Genomic DNA, 24,870 nt, shown 5'->3' on the forward strand with positions numbered 1-24,870 from the left:
GCTTTTGACACGGTCTCCCACAGCATTCTTGTCAGCAAGTTAAGGAAGTATGGGCTGGATGAATGCACTATAAGGTGGGTAGAAAGCTGGCTAGATTGTCGGGCTCAACGGGTAGTGATCAATGGCTCCATGTCTAGTTGGCAGCCGGTGTCAAGTGGAGTGCCCCAGGGGTCGGTCCTGGGGCCCGTTTTGTTCAATATCTTCATAAATGATCTGGAGGATGGTGTGGATTGCACTCTCAGCAAATTTGCGGATGATACTAAACTGGGAGGAGTGGTAGATACGCTGGAGGGGAGGGATAGGATACAGAAGGACCTAGACAAATTGGAAGATTGGGCCAAAAGAAATCTAATGAGGTTCAATAAGGATAAGTGCAGGGTCCTGCACTTAGGATGGAAGAATCCAATGCACCGCTACAGACTAGGGACCGAATGGCTCGGCAGCAGTTCTGCGGAAAAGGACCTAGGGGTGACAGTGGACGAGAAGCTGGATATGAGTCAGCAGTGTGCCCTTGTTGCCAAGAAGGCCAATGGCATTTTGGGATGTATAAGTAGGGGCATAGCGAGCAGATCGAGGGACGTGATCGTTCCCCTCTATTCGACACTGGTGAGGCCTCATCTGGAGTACTGTGTCCAGTTTTGGGCCCCACACTACAAGAAGGATGTGGATAAATTGGAAAGAGTACAGCGAAGGGCAACAAAAATGATTAGGGGTCTAGAGCACATGACTTATGAGGAGAGGCTGAGGGAGCTGGGATTGTTTAGTCTGCAGAAGAGAAGAATGAGGGGGGATTTGATAGCTGCTTTCAACTACCTGAAAGGAGGTTTCAAAGAGGATGGCTCTAGACTGTTCTCAATGGTAGCAGATGACAGAACGAGGAGTAATGGTCTCAAGTTGCAATGGGGGAGGTTTAGATTGGATATTAGGAAAAACTTTTTCACTAAGAGGGTGGTGAAACACTGGAATGCGTTACCTAGGGAGGTGGTAGAATCTCCTTCCTTAGAGGTTTTTAAGGTCAGGCTTGACAAAGCCCTGGCTAGGATGATTTAACTGGGACTTGGTCCTGCTTTGAGCAGGGGGTTGGACTAGATGACCTTCTGGGGTCCCTTCCAACCCTGATATTCTATGATTCTATGATTCTATGATTCTAGTCCTAGAACTGAAGAGACAGGGGCAGTCTCTGAGGTGCTGAGAGTGCATTGAAAGCAGTGGGAACACAGGGCACCATGAAGAATGCGGCTCATGGACATGCAATCAGTTCCATTGGGGTCCCCACTCTAATACCCCATGAAACCCAGCAGGTTCCTGAGAAGCCCCAGCCAGGGCCCAGAAAAAAGAACCATTATCCCACCATGAGGTCAGACTGCCAGCACAAGCCATACAGATGTTTCCAAAGTGCAGAAGAGAGAGACGGAGAGAGAGACTCCCTTTTTCTCACAGGCTTCCCCTGACATCCTCTCAGAACTACAGCATGGTGCTAAATGGAGGGAACAGTGGGCTGTGTTCTGTGGGCTGCTCTAAAGTTATTGCCTGAGCCGTCCATACCAGCGAGTCTGGATGTGGCAATAATTAAGAACTTGGATTCAATGTTTGCTACGCAAAGCCAATGTTTGTCAGCCTCCTCAAAGAAATTCCAGCGGTGGTGGAGTTACATCTGAGCAAGGCCGAAGAGCCTAGTTGAGAGCAAATCCCAAGAGGAAGGCATAAGCCCTGTTGGCATCACACAACTATACGGAGCCACAAATGGGTCTTTGCCTCACAGGCTATTGGTCATTCCTTCCCAAGCAGCCAAGGGACTGATTTTTTTTTTCTTTTTTTCAGAGTGGTTGTTACCTGGGGAGGCCACTTCAGCTCTTCCCTCCTCCCCCAAGATCTGTGTGTCACCCGATAGCGGGCAGTGGGGAAGAACAGAATAAAGGTAAAGAATCAAAAAGATCCAAGCATGGAAAAGCAGCAGCTGCTGCCACCAGAATATACCCCAGCCTGGCAGCTGAGTCGAGGTTTGCCTTTCCTATCAGATTTGCCCAGGTGGCAGCAAGGGGACAGCAGGGGAGGCTTTGCCAAGGGGAAGAATGCCAGCTCTTTTTGAGAGTGTGTTGCAAGCTGCCTGTGAAATTCTTCATCTGGGCATCTGATTCTCCCATGTACCTGGCACTTCTCCCATTGTGCCAGGATCAAGGCTTTCTAAACTGACTTCCTCCCAGCCCAGCAGCTGCACTATACGCTTGCCCAGGGAACTACTTTCTGCCAATGGCAATGTTTATCCTGTGGGGCCCACTGCAAAACTTGATTGTAGGATCCTCCTTCCCAACACCCAGGAGCAACCAGAGTGACCCCAGGGGGATCGGTCTTTCCCAGTTCTAGTGCTCAGCTGAGTTATTCTTGTTCTACTTGTGCCCATAGTGCTCCACCCACCCAATGGGAGTCTGGGTCCAGTTCAGCTAAAGGCTCATCACCTGCTGCTACTGCCAGCTAAACCCACCACTCCTCGCTTAGTAAGTCGCTTAGTTATTCCAAATGGCACTGAGACCAGGAGGAGAGACAAGGAAAAGAACATATGGCATGCTCCTGAGTGAGACAGAAAGAATACGGGAATTAGAATGATAAAGACTAAAATACCTGGAAACAGCCAGTACTAGAGAGAAGTCAGCCTCACTATTCAATGTGACCAGCCAGCAATTTGCCCAGCTGAGTGTGAAGGAGATAATTATAATAACTGACCCCAGCTGCAGGGGAGCAGAGAGGGCTGTGCATTCCTTAAGGGAGGATACGCAGAACAGAGGAGTAAGGGAAGAGCCCGGTTATATCAGGCTGGAAGAGGCCCATAGGGAGCAGGTTAGGTTCCAGCAAGGTGCCCAGAGTTAGGACCTATAAGAACAGGGAGAAGCTGACAGAGTCGCTTGGGAGGAGCTGGCTGGCAGCCTATGAGAAGCTCTGCTCCCAGGATTAGAGGCTATGGAGCAGAAAACTTTAATGGAGCCTGAGAGAGGCAGAAGAATGAGGAGTTAGATATTCGTTTGGATTATAGTTGGACTTGTTGTTAGCACCCAGAAGGGGACTGAGCAAGTGATCTGGCTGGAGGGCCAGGCCATGGCAGACTCACAGACAGGCCATCGGGGGCCAAGGAAGCAGCCACCAAGGGGGTTCTACTGGTGAAGTCCCCTGCAACTGGCACCCGGATTCCAAAGGGCACTAGAGCAGTAAGAGCAACCACTTACACACACGACACTGCACTGCTGCTTCCTATTCCCCTGGGTTCTGGCCAGATCCCTCGCTTCCTGGGGTTGATTTCATCAGTCAGGTTTTCTACACAAAATTTTAGGTCCTCCTACTACTCTTGTATGCCTGTCATCATGTTTCCCTGAGTAGGGTGACCAGAACTCCCATTTTTAAAGGGACAGTCCCTCCTGCAGGTGTCCCAACTTTTTCTTTAAAATGGGAAAATTGTCCCATGTTTTCTGTCTCCACCCCATTAGTACTGGTGGATCCTGCTCCAGGCTAGCAGGCTCCTTCCTTCCCCTACTGCCTCAGGCTGGGTTGGTGCTGGCCAGGAGGAGCCGAGCCCTGCATGTGCCAAAGCCCCACACAGCACTGGCACAGGGAAGCCTCTCCGCCCCTCAGCTAAGTTCTGGAGTGGAAGGGGATTGGGGGGGGGGCTATTTCTAGCCTATTCATGCTCCAAACCTGTAGGCTCCACAGCAGCCCCCAGGGCAGGGGCTGAGCACCCTCTTCCCATGCACCCCGGCTCCTGCTCCCAGGAAGCATGGGGCTGCTCCCGCCCCTAGGCACCCTCTACTGCTGAACCACCACTTTGGTAAGGTTTGCTGAAGCCCCTGCAGTCAGGTTCCCTGGACCCTGGTGCACAATGCATCCTTAGGGCTTAACCCCTTCCTGCCCATGCTGTAGCTGGGGAACAGGTTATGTCGGTGGCTAACAGCAGCCTGGACGTGTTAGCTGCCTTTCAACACTGTGCGAGCAGGAAGGGACAAGCTGATTCCATCCAGGGTGGGAGAAAGGGAAGAGATGAGCTCTGTGAGAGGGCCAGGTCATTCCTTCCCCCCCTCTTCCCTTGCAGCTGGAAGAAGCTCCCATCCCTTCCCTAACACACAGTGCTGAAAGGCTGCTGCTGGCCACATTCTGGTGTGAACCCTGGCAGAAATCTGGGGGGCATGTGACCCTGCGTGCCCCCTGCCCATGTGTTGCCTTGGGAACATGATGCCAGGTTCCAGGTACCAGGAGAGGCGGGTCCGTCCCGGGGGCCTAGCCAGGCATGGAGAGCAGAGAGTGCCAGGCAGGGAGGGTAGGGTCGGTTGGTCACACCCCCCCGTGTGAGAAAGGCGTGTATGTCACCCCACCCTTGTGTGTGTCGGGGGAGACAAGTATGTGTCACCCCTCTCTGTGTGAACCCTAAAGCTTAAAGATAAGAAGATAAATAAAAAGAATCCAACTACACAGTATTTTTTTTTAATGGGGGCTCAGTCAACATGATGTTAATTTGAACATTTGTATTGCATAGTTCTGATTGCCATTGAACTCACTTTAATACGAGTAATTTTATTAGGTATCCCATATTCAGCATAGGGAAATATGGTCACCCTACCCTGAGCTGCTCTCTGCTCTAGGCCTGATGGAGGGCATAAAACAACTAATGGAGGAAATAAAAGTTTGATTCCACTCCTCGGTCTTTCCTCTTGGATGGAATCCTGCAGTCCTTGCTCCACCCTCATGCAGGCAACACTCCCACTGAAGTTACAGGTTTCAGAGTAGCAGCCGTGTTAGTCTGTATTCGCAAAAAAGAAAAGGAGGACTTGTGGCACCTTAGAGACTAACAAATTTATTAGAGCATAAGCTTTTGTGAGCTACAGCTCACTTCATCGGATGCATTCGGTGGAAAATACAGTGGGCGAATTTATATACACACACAGAGAACATGAAACAATGAGTTTTATCATACACACTGTAAGGAGAGTGATCACTTAAGATGAGCTATTACCAGCAGGAGGGGCAGAGGAGGAAACCTTTTATGGTGATAATCAAGGTGGGCCATTTCCAGCAGTTAACAAGAACATCTGAGGAACAGTGGGGGGGGGGGGGAGAAATAACATGGGGAAATAGTTTTACTTTGTGTAATATTTCCCCATGTTATTTCTCCCCCCCCTCTCCCCCAATGATCCTCAGATGTTCTTGTTAACTGCTGGAAATGGCCCACCTTGATTATCACCATAAAAGGTTTTCCTCCTCCCCCTCCCCCCCCGCCCTTGCTGGTAATAGCTCATCTTAAGTGATCACTCTCCTTACAGTGTGTATGATAAAACCCATTGCTTCATGTTCTCTGTGTGTGTATATAAATCTCCCCACTGTATTTTCTACCGAATGCATCCGATGAAGTGAGCTGTAGCTCATGAAAGCTTAGGCTCAAATAAATTTTAGTCTCTAAGGTGCCACAAGTACTGAAGTTACAGTCACTGCAGTCCTCCCTGGCCCTGCAAGGGCATTTAAGATAGTTGGGTACAGCTTTAAAAGAGAATCGAATCCTAAAAAGCGGTACAAAATAATAAGGGATAGATAATTCCATTGTGCAATGGTCCGTGCAGTGCAGTGTGCAGTTCCAGTCACCTCCCCTGGAGAACGTAGTTCCACAGTGCCACGGTCACCATAGTATTGAGGGCCAGAAAAGGCCAACCAAGCTAGAGTGAGGTCTGAGCAGGCCTGGCTCATCCTCATTGGGTGTTTGTGCAGAGCCCTGTACAGTGGAGCTTGGGGGAGCCCCTGCTCTGTAAATGGTACGATACCCACCAAGCTGTGTGAAGCACTATGTGAAGGTGCAGTGCTGGGTAAATGGTGCTATGATAGTTGAGAATTGCTTTACTGACGGCAGGAGGGGGTGTTAAGTTAAAGCAAACCCCAACAATCCCTTGTGTTTTGGTGGTGGTTTGTTTTTTGGTTTTTTTTTTAAAATCGTCCAGCCCCAAAGAGCATTTATTTCACCTCCTCAGAACAACCGCCATCCCTCCCCAGTTTGCAGTTAGCTCTCCTGGAACACAAGTGTCCTTTTAAATGTGAGCATAAAGGAGTGAGTGTTTCCTCTGTCTTTGTTTGCGTACCATTCCCCAGTGCTTATCCTCTTGCTGCCTCGTAACCTTTTGATGCCAGAGAAGCTTTTCTCCTCTGTGCCTGCACGTCCCAGGTAATGGTTGGCAGAACAGAGCATGCTGGCTGGGCTCCAAGGCAGATTGGCTGCTGTCATCATCTACTCTGCCCTGAATGGGCTCCAAGCTCAGAAGCTAAGTGGCTGGTGCTAATGTAGCCTCTGTCTCTGCGGGGCAGAATCACAGACACTGGCAGGGATTGTTGGGGCTTTAGTTCCTGATCATTTTGCTTAGGAAGAAAAAGGAAAAGCGTCGTCTCCTCCCATAGCTCTGCTCAGGAGTGCTGAGCCAGTGGCAAAGCACTGAACGCTGGGAGGAGGGAACGCTGGGGGAAGCTCCTTGAGCAGTTCTGCAGCACCCCTGTGGCTGGAGAGTGCCCATCAGGCTGTCTAGCTCAATGGGCCCCGTCTCCCCATTTCATACCTAGCTTGAAGCGCACCTGACAAGCCCTGTCTGTTTGATCCTGAGAGGCTGTTTTTCTGGAGACTGTCTAATCCCAACAGACTCCTCTCATTACAAAGGGCTCCACTGCCCTGGGAACTGACACCCCTCCTTGCCCCATTTCCTGTCCTATAGAATCAGTCTTCCCTTCATTCCCTGCACACCTGGAAGGTCTCCAAGGTGTTCCCATCTTCAGGTCTCATCAGTCCATGAAATGATCCTTAACATCAAACCTCCCTTCACTGGCACTTGCTCCCACGGAGCTATAAACCATGGGTAGGCCCCAGGGATAGTCCAGTTCCTGTCATTTGTCCTGCCTCCTGGTAAGCGTCAGAACTGGCTGTTTTCTCTAGCTGGTCACAAAACTCGGGCAGGTTCCTCATGGCGTCACTGAGCAGGGTCACACAGCTCCTCTTCTTCATGAGTAGCTCTCTTCTCAGGCCTGGTTTGTGTCAAGAGTTAAGCTGCTGACTTCCCTGTGCTTATCTCAAGTTCAGTCTCTGGCTCAGAGCCCCTCTTGTGGGGATCAAGGTTAAATGTCTTTATAGTCATTGGCCTTTAACTGCCGCTAGCTTGTCTTCCTGAATGTCCCGTTTCCCCATGAGCCTTCAAGTTCCACATCTAGCCCATCAGGTTTTACCCTGCCCTTACTGCTGTGGCACATGTGAGCTTGGAATTCCTCACATGCCACTCAAGAGTTGCTGTCCCTTATGGAAACCTGTGTGCACCAAACCAGTTTCTCAGACTTCCACATGCTTTCGTGCATGCTGGTACAAGGTCAGGCTATTGCATCTGGCCATCTCAAATATGTGCCAGTGTCTGCAAGGAACCTCTGGGAACTAGTCCTTCTCTGCAAGCTGAATTCTCTGCTATCCCTTCCCAGGGATGGCAGGATGCAGTGGCAGCCACAGAATGGGCTATGCTGTATATTCACCAGATCTATGTCCTGACCCAAACTTGGCCGCCATAACTACCTACTGCTTTCATTTCTACTCCAATGTCTCCTGCATGCAATTCTGCCCACCTGACCTGTGGTTCCATGATATGCAAACCTGGAAACCTCTCTCCTGGAAGCTTTGCTTTACAGTCCAACCTGTTCAACACATAAACTAGAGCAGAGATAATTAACCCTTTACTTGCTGGATTTAATAAATATGCAGATCACATAACTAAACAGGGACCTTTTCTGTCTGAATCCCAACTAACTCTATTCTAACAAAATGCAGTAGAGCTCTGGAGAACCCTTGAGCCCACATGACAGAGACGCTTCTCCCTCCAAAGGAAACATTCGCTCAGGGCCCTGCACATTCTGCAGCCACAGAATTCACCCCTCACTGCAGCATATGCTCCAGAACCTCAGCTTTCAGTTAAGAGACAGTTACAAAGATAGATACAGTCTGCAGAGCTATCATTGAAAACAAACTGAGTGTAACTGTTGCAGCGACATCTGCCTGAATTTGTAGAGATCCTGAAACAATATTTCTGAGAGTCTGAACTGTCCCATTCAGCTCAGCCACAGCCCCATGGACACGCTGTTCTGTGACTGAGAAACCTGTCTCTTTTCTAAGATGCTTCAGAATTCAGCCTTTTTCAAGTGGAATTAGTCATTTTGTGGGAGCCAAATGCCTGGCATTTGGTTTTCTGTCTCCCTGTTTTGTTGAGATCTGCCTGCACCTGCTCTGTGTTCTCCATCTTTCCCTGTAAGAGGGAGCTGGTTGGATTCCAGTGCATGCTCCCTGCATTGTTCTATGGAGTCAGACTGCAGGGGTTGGGAAGAGGTGGGCATCCAGCTTGCAGCTAGGAAACAGAGAATGCCAGAAATGTGGCTGGTGAGCAGTCTTGAGAACATGGCAGCAGCCAAGGGCCATGGGGCTAGGGAGATGAGCAGCTGCCCTCTTCCCCATGTAAACTGGAGAAGGATGCTCTGAGCTGGGCTGCCCAGAGAGCAGAATGCAAAACCCAGCTTCAAAAATAATCTCACAAGAATAATCATTTTCAAGTTTTACATCATTGTGTATCTCAGCTCTGAGCCTCAGCTTGTGGGGAGGGGGGAACAAAAGGGGGGCATGAAGGGTAACTTGTGACAACAGAATAAACCAATGATGTGGCAGGATTTGGTGCGGTTGTCACAGGGCCGTCACACGGCCCTACCTGCACTTTCACATACCCTGGTCCTGTTGACCTTACATGTCCATTGTGCCCTTTGGTGTCGAGGCAGGTTTGCATGCAGGAGAATGGCAGGGCCAGGGGCTGTAAATAACAGGTGAGTTGTTTGTTTCTCCTTTGGCCTTCATGGTCTGAAAAGTTTCCTTGATTTTTAATGGTGATTCCTAGTTTTCAAAACATTGGGAACAATCCGGGGCATAATTCATTGATCTGGCCCTGTGGAAGTCAAGAGGAAGCTCACGATAGATTCAGAGCAAGCAGGAACAGGCCCCAAGTTTGTAAATGAAAAGTGGAGCAGCATTGGCTTTCATCCTGAGGCCTGGAGTGTCTCCCCTGTCCCTGGACCACATGCTGAGAACATCTTGCTGCTAATACCGATGAGACCTTATATCCACGCCTTTAAAATAAAAGGACTCTTTCATGGCAGAGGAGGCCTGGGGCGTGTGGCAGCTGGCCATGTGTGCCAGTTTGGACACAGAAGAACAATTCTCTAATGACTGTACTTGGCTGGAACTGACTCCTCAGCCATGCCCCAATTTGCTTCCTGAGTGAGCATCTTACACAGACAACAGCTTTGAAAAGACAAGAATCTTTGTGCTCCTGGCTCACAGTTACCTAGCCCAGAGCAATGGCATGACAGATCACATGAGTATCCCTTAATTTTGAAGCCTTGCAGTGGTTTCTGTATCAAAGGCAAGAACCAGGTGCATGAAGGTCCTGGGGTCAAATTAGTTATTTATTTTGTACCCAGTCATCTACCTGATGACTAAGGAAAGGACAGTTATTTAAAATGTTCTTTCCAGCTGGAACACTCGGCTGTAATTATGGGGATTCTTCCACTGACTTTTCTTTTTTTGGAGCTTTGCTTTAGTGTTTCCCATCAATTGTCTGTCTTTGCTCCCTGTTCAGGGTGGTTCTATCTAGATCTTTCAAGCAGTCACCCCAAACCAGCTGAAAATGTGGATCTAGAGAAACAGACCCTAAGCCATGGACAGCTGGGGCAGAAGGGCAAGCAGATGAAGTCTATCGCTAAGCAGGACCCCATGTCCTGTGTGTAGTGTGAGAACATAGACACAAAGAGCCAAATTTAAAGCAGCAGCAAGAGAACTCCTAACCAGGAAGTTCCCACATTTATTAAGCTCCTTCTGGTCCTCTCTGGTAACTCTGGAGGACCAGGAAATCTATAACCACTCCATAGCTCACTGTCTTTGTAATAAAAAAATAAAATTTAAATTGTAAACCAATGTAGATACACAACAATTCAAAATAAACTTCAACTTCCTTAAAACTATTTAGAGAGACATGGTGGGGAAGGTAATATCTTTTCTTGGACCAACTTCTCTCGTTGAGAGAGACCAGCTTTGGAGCTACACAGAGCTCTTCCTCCAGCCTCTGAAGAGTACTCAAAATGTCACAGCTAAATAAAAGACCTAACAGACAGTTTAGCGTAAGGAGTTAGCACATATTGTAAGTAACCGTTCGAGGTGAAGTTGCTCATTAACACCCCTTTAGTCATAGTACAAAAAGGGGGGTCTGTGGGTTACAGATTGTTGTAAGAAGTCATAAATCCAGTGTCTTTATTAAGACCCTGATTTTTAGTGTCTAATCAGTTCTCATCCTCAAAGGAAACCTGCACACTATTTTCAAAAAATGAGCCTCAGAGTTTAAATTCACAGCTAAACATCATGGTCTGAACAGAGATGCTGGATTTATGGCTTTCTTATTGCTACTAAACTCCACCTGAAAACTAGCGATATTCAGGTATCTTCTTTAATTTATTTGGGAAAGCAGGCAGAATGTATGTTTAATTCTTTTATCTTTACTGAAGACAGTCACAAAGATGATTGTGAAAGGGTTCTGGCTTTGTTACAGATGCATAAAGTATGTTTGATGCACTCTTTAGACCTCAGAGAAAAGTGGTTTCTGAAAGAACATGTTTTCACCAGAGAAAACAAGAAGCAGGGGGAAATGTTGAGTGTTTTACAAGAACTCTGCATGCATTGGCTGAAAACTGTGATTTTCGGACTGCACAACATGAAACTATCAGAGACAGGCTGTTTATTGGGTTAACAGACAAAAGCTTCTCACAGCAACTACAATTAAAGACAGACTTAAATCTCCCCACCGCTATACAGAAAGCAAAGCATTCTGAACTAGTCAAACAGTAGACCAAAAGGCAAGAGCAACTTGAAAAACCTGAAACTAACTTAGAAGCACAAGTTCCAAACAAACACAACAGAGTGCTAAAAGTCATTACTATAAAAGCCCTGAGGCTATGAAGGAGTTCCTGGTTAATGACAAATCTTTTCAGACTAAATGCACAAGATGTGGAAAAATTCATAGTCCAACAGATGTATGTTTACTCAAAGGTGAAAGGTTTCATAACTGTACAAAATATGGACATTTTACAGCTGTTTGCCATACCCAAGCAGTCAGGGAGTTGAATATTACAGATATTTCTGGGATCAATCATGTGTGATGAGACAGAGCCTGCCTGGAAACTGAATATTCATGCAAAGACTATTGACTTTAAAGTGGACTCAGAAGCAGCTGTGACCATCATCTCAGAAAGGACTTAAAATCACCATCAACCCTTCCCAGTCTGAAATCCCCTGACATAGCCTTGACTAGCCCTGGAGATATTCTGATCTGCATGAGTCAGTTCACCAGAAACACAACTTGCAAAGACAAAAACTTTCCATTCAGAATGTATGTGACCCAAAGGATCAAAGACCAACAACCTTCTCAGCTGCAGTGTGGCTGACAGGATGGCATAATGAGAAAGGTGGAAGAATTTGATGGCGTATTTGGTGATATTGGAGTTTTGAAAGGAGCTCCAGTACAAATAACCTGAAGAGACAATCCTGAATAACACATGACATGAAGAGAGTAGCCAAATCAGGTAAAAAGGCTGAACACTTTTACTTTTACAACAGACATCACTATTTAGGGAACGGCTCCGTCTAGAACCTAGTGACTGTGTTCATGTCAAAATGGATGGAGAAAAAGGATGGACAATTTCAACTGTTGTAAAGAAAAAATAATTCAGCGTCCTGATCATGTGATTGTTTTCTGTTTTGAACTCTCCAATGTCTGTCTCAAAGAGTTCCTCAGAAAGAACAATCAATCAACAGAGGAACCTCTACAGCTGGGGAAGACTCAAAGATTCCAAACTGACCACATCCAGTCATCACAACTAAATTGTTCTGCTTTCAGGATGTGTAATTAGAAAACCAGGACAATTCAGAGACACTTAACAGACAATCCATACTGCACTTTAAAGAGAGTGTGATAATGTAAATACCGTAAATGGTAGGAGTGTAGAACTTAAAGGGGGAGGAGTGACAGACTGTTAAACTGTATTGTGCTGTTTGGCCACTAGATGGTACCTTAAGCTCACAACAACCATTGTTTGCAGTACATTAAAGGATCTCATAGCAAACACATCTCTGGTGTATCTCGATATAATGGAAGCTCTGAAGTCAGTCCATATCCGGCCTGCTAGTAGCAGCCCTGCAACCTACTGTGTACAACGGGTATATGACACCTTGTTAGCATAGACGGTGAGCTATATGGGCCCATGGTGCCTGTGCTCCATCAATATTTAGGAACGTGAGCCCGGCTCCACCAATGTTTGGGCTTACCGCGCTTTGCGGAGCCCCATGCTTCAGGGGGACACAGGTCCAGGGCAGCCTGGGGGGTTGCAAGGGAAAGTCATCACCAGAGCTGTGGGTGCCAGACTTGTATAATTTTTTGTGGTGCCCAGAACATCCATAGGAGAGACCAGGGCAGCCGCCCTGTTTCCCATGCTTTGGGGGGCTCTGCACTTCAGGAGGATGTGGGGTCCAGGGTGGCCTAGGGGGTCAGCAGGGGGCCTGGTGCTGGCAGCAGTGAGTGACCTGGCTCCAGCCCACCCCGCTCCGCTCCTCCCGACATCGCTCGGGGGAGGAGGGTGGAAGCCAGAAAGAGGCGGGTGGAGACTTGGGGGAAGGGGTGGAATGGAGGTGGGGAGGGAGTGGAGCAGGGTGAGCGGGGGCTGGGTCACTTGCTGCTGCAGGCGCCAAACCCCCCGCTAACCCGCCAGGCCTCCCTGGACCCCGCGTCCCCATGAAGCACAGTGCCCCCCAAATTGCAGGCCCTGGGGCGGTTGCCCCCGATTCGTCCTATGGATATTCTAGGCACCACAGGGACCTCCACATGGAAAGTCAAAAGAAGTGAGAACATGACCTGAAAGACTGATAGGGCCCTCTCAAGGGGACACTGCTTAGAACACTGCTCAGGACTATTTAAATACAATTGAAGAGATGAAATTCAATGTTGATAAATGCAAAGTATTTGGATCTTGGAGTATCTATGGATAGTTCTCCGAAAACATCCACTCAATGTGCAGTGGCAGTCAAAAAAGCATACAGAATATTAGGGACCATTAGGAAAGGGATAGATAAGACAAAAAGTATAATGCCACTATATAAATCCATGGTACGCCCACACATTGAATACTGCATGCAGTTCTGGTCACCCCATCTCAAAAAAGATATTAGAATTGGAAAAGGTACAGAGAAGGGCCACAAAAATGATGAGGGGTCTGGAACAGCTTCCCTATGAGGAGAGATTAAAAACACTGGGACTGTTCAGCTTAGAAAAGAGACGACAAAGTATGAGGATATGATAGAAGTCTATACAATCAGGACGGGTGCAGAGAAAGTGAATAAGGACGTGTTATTTACTCCTTCCCATAACACAAGACCCAGGGGTCACCCAATGAAATTAATAGGCAGTAGCTTTAAAACAAACATAAGGAAGTACTTTTTCATACAACACATAGTCAACCTGTGGAATTCATTGCCAGAGGATATTGTGAAGGCCAAAACTATAACAGTGTTCAAAAAAGAACGAGATAAGTTCATGGCAGATAGGTCCATCATAGCTATTAGCCAAGATGGTCAGGGACGCTGCCTCATGCTCTCGGTGTGCCGAGGCTCTGACTGCCAGAAGCTGGGACTGGATGACAGGGGACGGCTCACTCAATAATTGCCCTGTTCAGGGAATGATCTGACCAAAACATGAACGTAACGAGATGGAACCGCAAGGCCACAGCAGAAAGCACAAGGGGTTCCTTATAGCAAGCAGTCAACCTCCAAATCCTTGGGGGGTTGGTTCAATGAAGAACCCAAACAAGTGGTTTCTGAGCTGAACTATATTCAATAGCTGAACTATCCAAACATCTTGGGTCTGCAGAAATCTGATCTAGAAACCTCCCCAGCATGGGTTGCCGTGAGCTTTCTGGCCAGTCTGGAAATATTGCATCCAAGAAGAGCTTTTGCTTAGTGTTGAAGCCATTTACTTACCATCCATACTGGAACCCAAAGCACAGAGCACATACCAATACAATGTGATGGGTCAAAGGAGTTACCCACAAGTTTGAGTTTGGGGAGAAAATTCATGCTGCATTTTGTTGTGTCGAGGGATCTCCCATCCTAGCTCTCTAATCACTGCAACATCATGGGGAAATGATGGTACTGGCCACTGGTGCCTGGCCAGTGAGGTGACCAGAGTGATCGTTGTCTCAGACCCTGTAAGCTTGATCTAGTAAAAGAGCCCTTGGCTCATAATCAGATGCATGTTCTGGGGAAGTGATGAGTGCTTGGGACCTCGTGTGTGATGCTCTTCCTGGCTGGTAACACCTGTGTTGGGCCTCTTGACATGAACGTATCTGAGATCTTGCATGTTATTCCAACATGCCCACTCCTTCTTTTCAAACACCTAGGTCACCTGTAGAGTTGTTTTGAAAGCATGGACCAAATGGACCTAGCTCTAAAGCTAGCGGCAGACATAGAGAGGGTGAGATTGGTGGCACACAGCACCTGCTGTAAGGTAACCATCGCGACTGTACTCGTGGGTGGCTTTGTTCTCCTTTCCCTGGGCATTCTAATGGGTAAGTTTGCAGTTGGATCCGCTCTTACTGTTTATAAGCTACAAAGGAAAAACTGTCTGTGAATAACAGGCTGGGCAGTCAGTGCAAGTGTCCCAGGCCTGTTCTCCTATGACAGGTGAACCTCAAAAGACAGGACGTTTGGGTTCAGCTCAGATACTCAGCCAGGAGTTAGATGCTTTTCCAGACCTTCACTGAACTCATGAGATCTGGATGGGAGAGAGCTTTCTGTTTCTCAACAGCAAAGCAAAGCACTGATAAGCTCTCGCTCAGTCCTCTCTGGCCAAGGATGGCTGCCACCACAGGAGGACAAGGAGAGGTAGAAGAAAGAGCAGGGAGATCGGGGAAGTCTTCTGGTGAGGACACCAAACAGTGATGCCCTTCCCCTCCCCTCTGTGAGGGGATATGGCCTCCTCTCACTTTATGTATCCTTTCAATCTCTCATCTCTACCTTCAAGGTCCTGCACAACACCACCACGACTCTGCCCCACTCTCTTTTCCTCCTATTCCTTCTCCCGTCGTCTGGGGGGGGGGCCTCTCCCAAGATGGTCCTTTGGTTCTCCTCTCCCTCTGCCCTTTACACACCTTCTTCTAGATGCCGTCCCTTGAGCCTGGGGCTCACTCCCTCTGCTCCTTTGCCAGCTGACCCCTCCCAGCCCACCTCTGCATTCAAATGCTGCCACAAAGCCACATCCTCTGCATGGCCTTTCGGTGCTAATTCCCAAGCCTGGAGTTGTGGATGAGCTCACTGCGAGGCTCTCGCATTCAGGAGGGCTTGATCACCCAACAAAGTTCTGTGCTCAGTGAGCATGCCCCAGGGCTGCAGCTGCGGGATGGTTTGCTGTATTGGAACCAGCTGTGACACTGGGACTGTGAGCACAAGATTGTTGCAGGGCTCCAGACTCCACTGAATATTTCCTGCCCCTACAGGAAATGAAAAGCAGCTCTAGGGCGATGAAAATAAAATCTTAATGGCTACTTCTTGGTTTCTTTTTCTACTCTCTGCTTATCCCAATTGCAATATGTTTATTCCAGTCGCTAAGCACAGTCTAGTTGGCTGAGACCTTGTTGCATGACTAGAGCTGGGATTACCAAGAATATCCACTAATGTTTTTCAATGAACTAAACTGTATTGTTTCTAGGCCTTTTGCTGCCTTGAACACTGAGAGCTCCCTCAACACTAATAAAACTCCACACTTTCGACATTCAAATTAGATAAAGAGTCAGGGCAAAATTCTCATCTTATGAGGAATGGGGAATCCTATCTCTGGTATTTTGCTCTCCCTGTCTGCACGGAGCTTCCAAGGTGCTAATGGGAGATCAGGGGAGATGTGCAGGGAGAGCACAAAATCAAAGAGGCACCAGGAAGATGTGAGACAGATAGATAGTCTTGTTTTTAAAATGGGTGATTTCCAAAGCCTAGAAGCTGGTCCAGACCCCTAGACATTGTCAGCTTCCAAGTCCCCTTTGCTTGTCTCCCTTGTGGAACTCTTGCCCTCTGTCTGCAGCTTATTGCTCTGCACAAGAGCTCAGCTTTGAGCACACCGTGGAACTGAGAGGAATTGCATATGACAGCAGTTTACAAAGGGAGAACTCTGACTACTCCAGGACGTTGACCCCCGCTCTGGAAAGGCTGGTGAGTTGGATTCTTCCATGGGTAACCAGAACCACCAATGGGCTAAGCACTCAGCTTGCAATGAAAGTCCCAGATGCCTGTGCATTGCATGGCTGTGGCCCCAACGCAGCAGGAAGCAGCCCCTGGAAGGGGAGGCTGGGACTCTCACATCACACAGCACTGGCTCCTGTGGTGGTTTAAAGAGACACCTGGAGCTCTAAAGACAGCCCCCTCCTGATTTCCTCAGCCCAAAGGATGCAGTGGCCATGACATGGGGTCATGGGAATATTAGAAGTAAAAGAAAAATGGTGCAAGGAGTGAGGTGTTCCTCTGACATTGGCCAGGGGTCCCAGAGAGCCCCCTGCCACTAGCATCTGTCTGAGGTGACCCAACGAGTGATGGTGGCAGAGGAGTCCATACTTCAGAGACTCTTTTGAAAACCACTGGAGTCTCATGCTCTGGAAATGCATGAGGCTGCAGAAGTGACACAGCACAACTTCATGTGAGCAGGTAACCTGCTCAGCAATCATCTGCAAATGGGAAAGGGCTGGCAGGGGCTGACCTCAACAGACCTCCTGATATTGTGGGCTGGGACGTCCTGACCCACCTGAAACATTCTTGGGTTTCTGCCCTGCAAAGGAGAGGTGGTGGGAGGCAGCAGAAAGGGGAGGCGGGTGATTCTGCTGGAGAAATGGGGATGGTGATGCTGCCATGCTCGTGGCATCCTGCATAACTGCACAGATTGGAGGGAAATGGCACAGAGAAAAGCAAACAGAGACTGAGGACAGGAGCAGATGCAGGAGCGGAGCATGCCTACTCAAAGCTAAGGACACTTGGCTAACAGCCGGCTAAGGCCAGACCAGCTACAGCTGTACACGTTACACATGCTGCATGCCATTAGCAATGGCCACCCCACTGCCCACTCAGCTTTGGCCCCACAGCCTTTCCATCATGATGGAGGGGCAGTGGGGCCAAAATAGAGTGAATGGTATTGCAAGCCCCATGCACAAGGGGTTACAGTGCTGCTAAGTTTGTCGATGAAGGGGCTGCAGGGCCAAACCTGAGTGAGCACACTGGGCAGTGGGGAGGTCAGCGCTGCTCGTCCTTGCTGCTACCATGGAGCCGACTCCCCCCAAGGGCCTATCCAACTTCACCTTGCTTCCAGCAGCTTGTGTCCCTGACCCTATGAGACACTGCCCATAGGTGGGCCATGCTGGAAGGCAAGCGAGACACTGGGACCAGTAGCTGCAGTGGGGATCTCTCTACAGGGATTGACAGTGCATACCTGGCTGGTTCCACTTCTCGTATGCAGCATGGTCTGGCTTTCAAATGGAAAAACAGCTTTGTGAAAACAGTTCTCTGGAGCTAGCTGGCAAGGAGGTTAAATTGCCCAGGGCATGGGGGACAGCAGGCTCAGGAGCTCAGACTCACTTCTCAGACACAGCTCCCCAAGGTTCTCCAGCCTTGGTCTCTTCTCCCCAGGGGTTTTTGCTTAAAGAAAATCTGAGCCAGTGATTGCCGGCCTCACTCTTCTTTGCCTTGTAGTTTCTAACCAGCTTCCAAGGCTCTTCACTGGAAGGGAGCTGTGTTGGCTGTGCTGTCCTGGCGTACAGGTGAGTGTGTGCTGCTCTGTGGCCCCATACAGCCAGCCACGGAGTACTGCGGCTCCACGAGTCTGGCCTGGATTGCCTTCTGGCCGCTATCTTTTGGCGGGGGGAAAGGATTTATTTATTTTTTTGTCAAAATGTGGCCTTTTGCCAACTCGGATTTTTTTTTCTTCAAAAAATGTTGAGTATTTTTAATCCTTATAAAAAAGTGATTAAAATGATTGTCATGATTATTTTGACAAAAACTGAATTTTTTGGTAAAACAAAACGTGGTTAATTTTGTAGATCAGATTTTCAATAACATTTTTGATAAACATTTTAATTATCAATATTTTTCATTCATCTTTTTAAAGCAAGCGACAGGCCCATTCTGAACCCTCCAGACCAGAATCAGTGTGGAAACCCCAACGTTTTATTACTGAGCAAATAGGTTGGCATCTACCCACAGGCTCCCCCGGGAGCTCTGTGGCGTGGGGCCAAGGGTGGGTGGAGGGAGGACAGCCCTGTGATCACAGCTCATCCTTGTACTGTCCTGAGGAAATGTGCTCAGTGAGTCTTTTCCTCCAGCAGGAATGGGAACTCCAGTGTGATTGTCCATTTCCGGCTGCACTTCAGCTCTCAGGCTTCCTGGCCTTTAAGCTCCAGTGTGGAGGAAGAGGCCCTCAGACGTGGGCTGTCTGCAGCACTGAGGGAGGAGGGCATCCCACTGTCCACCTATGGGACCATCTCCTCGGCCTTTCTCACAGGTAAGCATCTCCTGTCCCTGCCAAGAGGCACAAAAGGTTCCCTCCTCAGGCAGGGCCTGTCGCCAGAAAGAAGTAACCTGAGCAGAGGCTGATAACAGGCAAGGGCTGCACTTAGCAAAGCCACAATTTTCTGGATTAGACCAATCACCTCAGGGCTTTAGCTTTATCTCAATTTGGTTTTTAAAGCCCAATTCAATCTCCCTGCCCAATGGCCGTTGTGATACAGCATGGCCAGAAGGCAGCAGGAGAGTGATATAGGAGAGATATGCAAGTCCCAGGATAAGGAGAAGCCTTATTCCCTGTAGAGGGAAGAAAGGTTTCTATAGATTAATTAAAAGCACCTGAAGCCAATTACAGCACCTGAAGCTAGTCACCTGATAAAAATCCCCTGCTTCAATCAGCCAGAAAAGGAGTTGGAGCAGAGAGCAGTTTGGAGGAGTTGAAGTAGAGGAGAGTTGAGTTTGGAGACGTGCTGTGGCTGGCTAGAAGACTAAGACCTAGGTGCAGAGAAAGAAGGCAGGAAGCCCCACAAGCTGAAGAGCAGGAGAGGGAAGTAGCCCAGGGCAAGGAAGCACTAGTTCAAGTGGTTTACCACTATCCCTAGGGCCCCTGGGCTGGGATCTGGAGTAGAGGGCGGCCTGGGTCCCTCCCTCTCCGCTACCCTTCTCTGGTGGGACAGTAGATACCCTAGTTCAGGGGCAGGAAACTGTGCCCCGAACCCCCCCCCCAAGAAGAGGAAGCGCGGGACCCATCATAATCAGACCAGCAATTTGCCACACCGTATAGAAATGCATCAGACCCAGAAAAGGGAGACGCTAGCTCTGGTAGGCTCTAATGGATTGACTAGCAAGCATGGGAGCCAGGTTTGTATAAGTTTTGGTGGTGCCCGAAATGTCCAAAGGACGAATCGGGGGCAACCGCCCCAGGGCCCACGCTTTGGGAGGCACCGTGCTTCATGGGGATGCAGGGTCCAGGGAGGCCTGTGGGGTTAGCGGGGGGGTCTGGCGCCTGCAGCAGCAAGTGACCTGGCCCCAGCTCACCCTGCTCCACTCCCTCCCCCCCCATTCCACCCCTTCCCCCAAGTCTCCAGCCACCTCTTTCCGGCTTCCACCCCCTCCCCCCAGTGATGTCGGGAGGATCAGAGCGGAGCGGGGTGGGCTGGGGCCAGGTCACTCGCTGTTGCCAGCACCAGGCCCCCTGCTGACCCCCTAGGCCACCCTGGACCCCACATCCTCCTGAAGTGCAGAGCCCCCCAAAGCATGGGACCCGGGGCGGCTGCCCCAGTCTCTCCTATGGACGTTCTGGACACCACAAAAAATTATACAAACCTAGCACCCACAGCTCTGGTGATGACTTTCCCTTGCAACCCCCCAGGCTGCCCTGGACCTGTGTCCCCCTGAAGCATGGGGCTCCGCAAAGCGCTGTAAGCCCAAACATTGGTGGAGCCGGGCTCACGTTCCTAAATATTGATGGAGCACAGGCACCATGGGCCCATATAGCACGCCGTCTGTGCTAGCAAGGTGTCATGTACCCGTTGTACACAGTAGGCTGCAGGGCTGCTACTAGCAGGCCGGATATGGACTGACTACAGAGCTTCCATTATATCGAGATACACCAGAGATGTGTTTGCTATGAGATCCTTTAATGTACTGCAAACAATGGTTGTTGTGAGCTTAAGGTACCATCTAGTGGCCAAACAGCACAATACAGTTAACAGTCTGTCACTCCTCCCCCTTTAAGTTCTACACTCCTACCATTTACGGTATTTACATTATCACGCTTTCTTTAGAGTGCAGTATGGATTGTCTGTTAAGTGTCTCTGAATTGTCCTGGTTTTCTAATTACGCATCCTGAAAGCAGAACAATTTAATTGTGATGACTGGCTGTGGTCAGTTTTCAGAGTAGCAGCCGTGTTAGTCTGTATTCGCAAAAAGAAAAGGAGTACTTGTGGCACCTTGGAGACTAACAAATTTATTTGCGGATAAGCTTTCGTGAGCTACAGCTCACTTCATCGGATGTGGTCAGTTTGGAATCTTTGAGTTGCCAGCTGTAGAGTTCCCTCTGTTGATTGATTGTTCATTCTGAGGAACTCTTTGTTTTCTGTTTTGAACTCTCCACTGTCTGTCTCAATCACATGATCAGGACGCTGAATTATTTTTTCTTTACAACAGTTGAAATTGTCCATCCTTTTTCTCCATCCAATTTGACATGAACACAGTTACTAGGTTCTAGACCGAGCCGTTCCCTAAATAGTGGCGTCTGTTGTAAAAGTGTTCAGCCTTTTTACCTGATTTGGCTACTCTCTTCATGTCTGGTCACTTTGGAGATAGATTCTTGTCCAAAGTTGGAACAGTAGTTCTGAGTTGTCTCCCCAACAGGAATTGTGCTGGACTGTATCCAGTAGCTGCTATTGGGGTTGATCTGTAGCTCAGAACAGCAAGGAATGGATCTTACTGCTGTTGGATTTTCTTGGTTGTCTGTACAGCTCTCTCATCCTCTCTATTTGCTCTCAGTGGGCTTCTCATAATATGATCAAAATCATATTTTATTTGGAATTATTTAAATCTTGCTGCAGTGAATTGTGGTCCGTTGTCCATCACTAATTGTTCAGCAATACTGAAATGAGCAAAAGTGCACTTCAGTTTCTCGATAACACTGTAATATGTTATGTCTTTCAAGTACATTATTTCTATATACACCTGGAAAAATAGTCCACTATGACTAGGTAATGATGTCCTCTGAATTCACATAAATCTGCAGCTAGTCTCTTCCAAGGTCTTTCTGGTAGAGGTGTTTGTACACTGTGTTATTCAGGATTGTCTCTTCAGGTTATTTGTACTGGAGCTCCTTTCAAAACTCCAATATCACCAAATACGCCATCAAATTCTTCCACCTTTCTCATTATGCCATCCTGTCAGCCACACTGCAGCTGAGAAGGTTGTTGGTCTTTGATCCTTTGGGTCATATACATTCTGAATGGAAAGTTTTTGTCTTTGCAAGTTGTGTTTCTGGTGAACTGGCTCATGCAGATCAGAATACCTCCAGGGCTGGTCAAGGCTATGTCAGGGGATTTCAGATCTGGGAAGGGTTGATGGTGATTTTAAGTCCTTTCTGAGATGATGGTCCCAGCTGCTTCCGAGTCCACTTTAAAGTCAATAGTCTTTGCATGAATATTCAGTTTCCAGGCAGGCTCTGTCTCATCACACATGATTGATCCCAGAAATATCTGTAATATTATTCAACTCCCTGACTGCTTGGGTATGGCAAACAGCTGTAAAATGTCCATATTTTGTACAGTTATGAAACCTTTCACCTTTGAGTAAACATACATCTGTTGGACTATGAATTTTTCCACATCTTGTGCATTTAGTCTGGAAAGATTTGTCATTAACCTGGAACTCCTTCATAGCCTCAGGGCTTTTATAATAATGACTTTTAGCACTCTGCTGTGTCTGTTAGTTTCAGGTTTTTCAAGTTGCTCCTGCCTTTTGGTCTACTATTTGAATTGTTCAGAATGCTTTGCTTTCTGTATAGCTGTGGGGAGATTTAAGTCTGTCTTTAATTGTAGTTGCTGTGAGAAGCTTTTGTCTTTTAACCCAATAAACAGCCTGTCTCTAATATTTTCATGTTGTGCAGTCCGAAAATCACAGTTTTCAGCCAATGCATGCAGAGTTCTTATAAAACACTCAACATTTCCCCCCGACTTCTTGATTTCTCTGGTGAAAACGTGTTCTTTCAGAAACCACTTTTCTCTGAGGTTTAAAGTATGCATCAAACATACTTTATGCATCTGTAACAAAGCCAGAACCCGTTCACAATCATCTTTGTGACTGTCTTCAGTAAAGGTAAAAGATTTAAACATACATTCTGCCTGCTTTCCCATATAAATTAAAGAAGATACCTGAATATCACCAGTTTCCTGGTGGAGTTTAGTAGCAATGAGAAACCTTGCAAAATACCTCTTCCAGTCTCTCCATTCTGAAGGTGTCTCAAATCTGAAGTTCTCTGGGTCACATGTTGATGAAATCCTTCAAACTTTATGACTTTTTTTTTTCTTCCCTCTGCAACTTTTGTTGCTGTTTTCCTTCTGTTTCCACTGTCCTCTGGCACTAGCTTACTTCTGACACTATGACATATACTCCCTGAACAGGAGTGTACTCCAGAGTGACCTAGACAAATTGGAGGATTGGGCCAAAAGAAATCTAATGAGGTTCAACAAGGACAAGTGCAGAGTCCTGCCCTTAGGAAGGAAGAATCCCATGCACCGCTACAGGCTGGGGACCGACTGGCTAAGCAGCAGTTCTGCAGAAAAGGACCTGGGGATTACAGTGGACGAGAAGCTGGATATGAGTCAGCAGTGTGCCCTCGTTGCCAAGAAGGCCAACATCATATTGGGCTGTATTAGGAGGAGCATTGCCAGCAGATCAAGGGAAGTGATTATTCCCCTCTATTTGGCACTGGTGAGGCCACACCTGGAGTACTGTGTCCAGTTTTGGTCCCCCCACTACAGAAGGGATGTGGACAAATTGGAGAGAGTCCAGCGGAAGGCAACGAAAATAATTAGGGGGCTGGGGCACATGACTTACAAGGAGCGGCTGAGGAAACTGGGCTTATTTAGTCTGCAGAAGAGAAGAGTGAGGGGGGATTTGATAGCAGCCTTCAACTACTTGTAGGGGGGTTCCAAAGAGGATGGAGCTCGGCTTTTCTCAGTGATGGCACATGACAGAACAAGGAGCAATGGTTTCAAGTTGCAGTGGGGGAGGTCTAGGTTCGATATTAGGAAACACTATTTCAGTAGGAGGGTGGTGAAGCACTGGAATGGGTTACCTAGGGAGGTGGGGGAATCTCCGTCCTTAGGGGTTTTTTAAAGCCCAGCTTGACAAAGCCCTGGCTGGGATCATTTAGTTGGTGTTGGTCCTGCTTTGAGCAGGGGGTTGGACTAGATGACCTCCTGAGGTCTCTTCCAACCCTAATATTCTGTGATTCTATGACAGGTTGCTGGGCTGCTACTAGCAGGTCAGGCTTCTGTACCAGACATGGACTGGCTACAGAGCTTCCGTGATGTAGAGATACACCAGAGTTGTTCGATCGTTTAATATATTGTCAACAATGGCTGTTGTGAGTTTAAGTAAAGGATGTTACACCGAGTGCCACCTAGTGGCCAAAAGGTATAATATAGTTTAACATGCTTTCCCCTGTGTAATGGCATGTCTCCCAGCTGTGGGTTGGCTGCAGGTGACCTCCAGCCTCCTGGAAAGATTTCTAGAAAAGATTTCATTTCAGTATTTTCACTGCTCCCCTGCTGCTTCCCACACAGGCCTGGGGGTGTCTGAAGAGGAAAGCATGGGGCATGCTGGAGCACACCTGGCTGTGCTCAGTGAGACCATCTCCAGTTACTGTCAGAGCTGGAAGCCCCTCTCACCAGGCTCAGGGCTGAGAGGTGTTAGTTCTTGGCTGTCACTGACTGGAGAAATAGCTATGGAGAGTCAGTCACTGGACTCGCCCTAAGATGTCAGAGTTCCTCAATGCTGCCCTGGTGAGCTGGTGACCCACTGGTCAATGTGTGTTGTGAGCCCCCTGTGTCTGATCCACAGAGGACAAAAGTCTGTTACAGCTGCCAGCCGCAGAGCCTGGTTCTTTAGCTCAATCCATGGAGGCTCAGGCATTCAGAGCTGGAGGGCCCAAGTGGCCAGGATGGTGGCTGCTACACTTGTGAGAGCTGAAAGGATGAGCATCTCAATATTACATCCCAGCATCTTGTGCCAGTAGCCAACCCCACTCTGAAAGATACCTGGACCTGTGACCTAGAATTCTGCATCCTCTCACTCTCCCCATCTCTCCATTGTGTTACAGGGCCAAGCGGGGCATTTCTGTACGGAATCGGATTGAAATCAGGTATGAGTTCTCCCTGGATCAGTGCCTTGCCTGCTCATACCCAGAAGCCTGCATCCTCCCAAGGAGCAGACCCCTCCCAGGGTTAGCCCATGCCAGCTGGATCACCCAGAAGGATCCAGCCATGCTCACAGTGAGGGCTAGCAGAGCCACCCCCCCCCCCGGCTCCCTTCTGCTCTGGAGGTTGGAGCTCTGAAGACTGTCAATGCTGTAGCTTTGTTCTGAGTTTGTAACATGGCTTGACCCATCCATAATTCATGTCCATGCATAGTACAGCAGTGCCTTTCCTTTTCTCTGGTCACTGAGCCAGGGGAGCCCAGGT

At 48.3% G+C, this 24,870-nt stretch overlaps 1 protein-coding gene across 1 annotated transcript in view; it reads left to right on the forward strand.

Annotated features, from left to right (window-relative positions):
* The window catches only part of TMPRSS9 (transmembrane serine protease 9), an 85,838-nt gene that overhangs the window by 18,761 nt on the left and 42,207 nt on the right, over positions 1-24,870 (forward strand). The window contains exons 2-6 of the mRNA XM_043502850.1: positions 14,524-14,691; positions 16,197-16,324; positions 17,849-17,916; positions 18,481-18,656; positions 24,510-24,551. Coding sequence (XP_043358785.1) covers positions 14,550-14,691; positions 16,197-16,324; positions 17,849-17,916; positions 18,481-18,656; positions 24,510-24,551 — 556 coding nt within the window. The 5' untranslated portion in view covers positions 14,524-14,549. The remainder of the gene's footprint in view (positions 1-14,523; positions 14,692-16,196; positions 16,325-17,848; positions 17,917-18,480; positions 18,657-24,509; positions 24,552-24,870) is intronic.

The sequence above is a fragment of the Dermochelys coriacea genome, chromosome 25 (assembly GCF_009764565.3).
Source record: "Dermochelys coriacea isolate rDerCor1 chromosome 25, rDerCor1.pri.v4, whole genome shotgun sequence".
Lineage (NCBI taxonomy): Eukaryota > Metazoa > Chordata > Testudines > Dermochelyidae > Dermochelys > Dermochelys coriacea.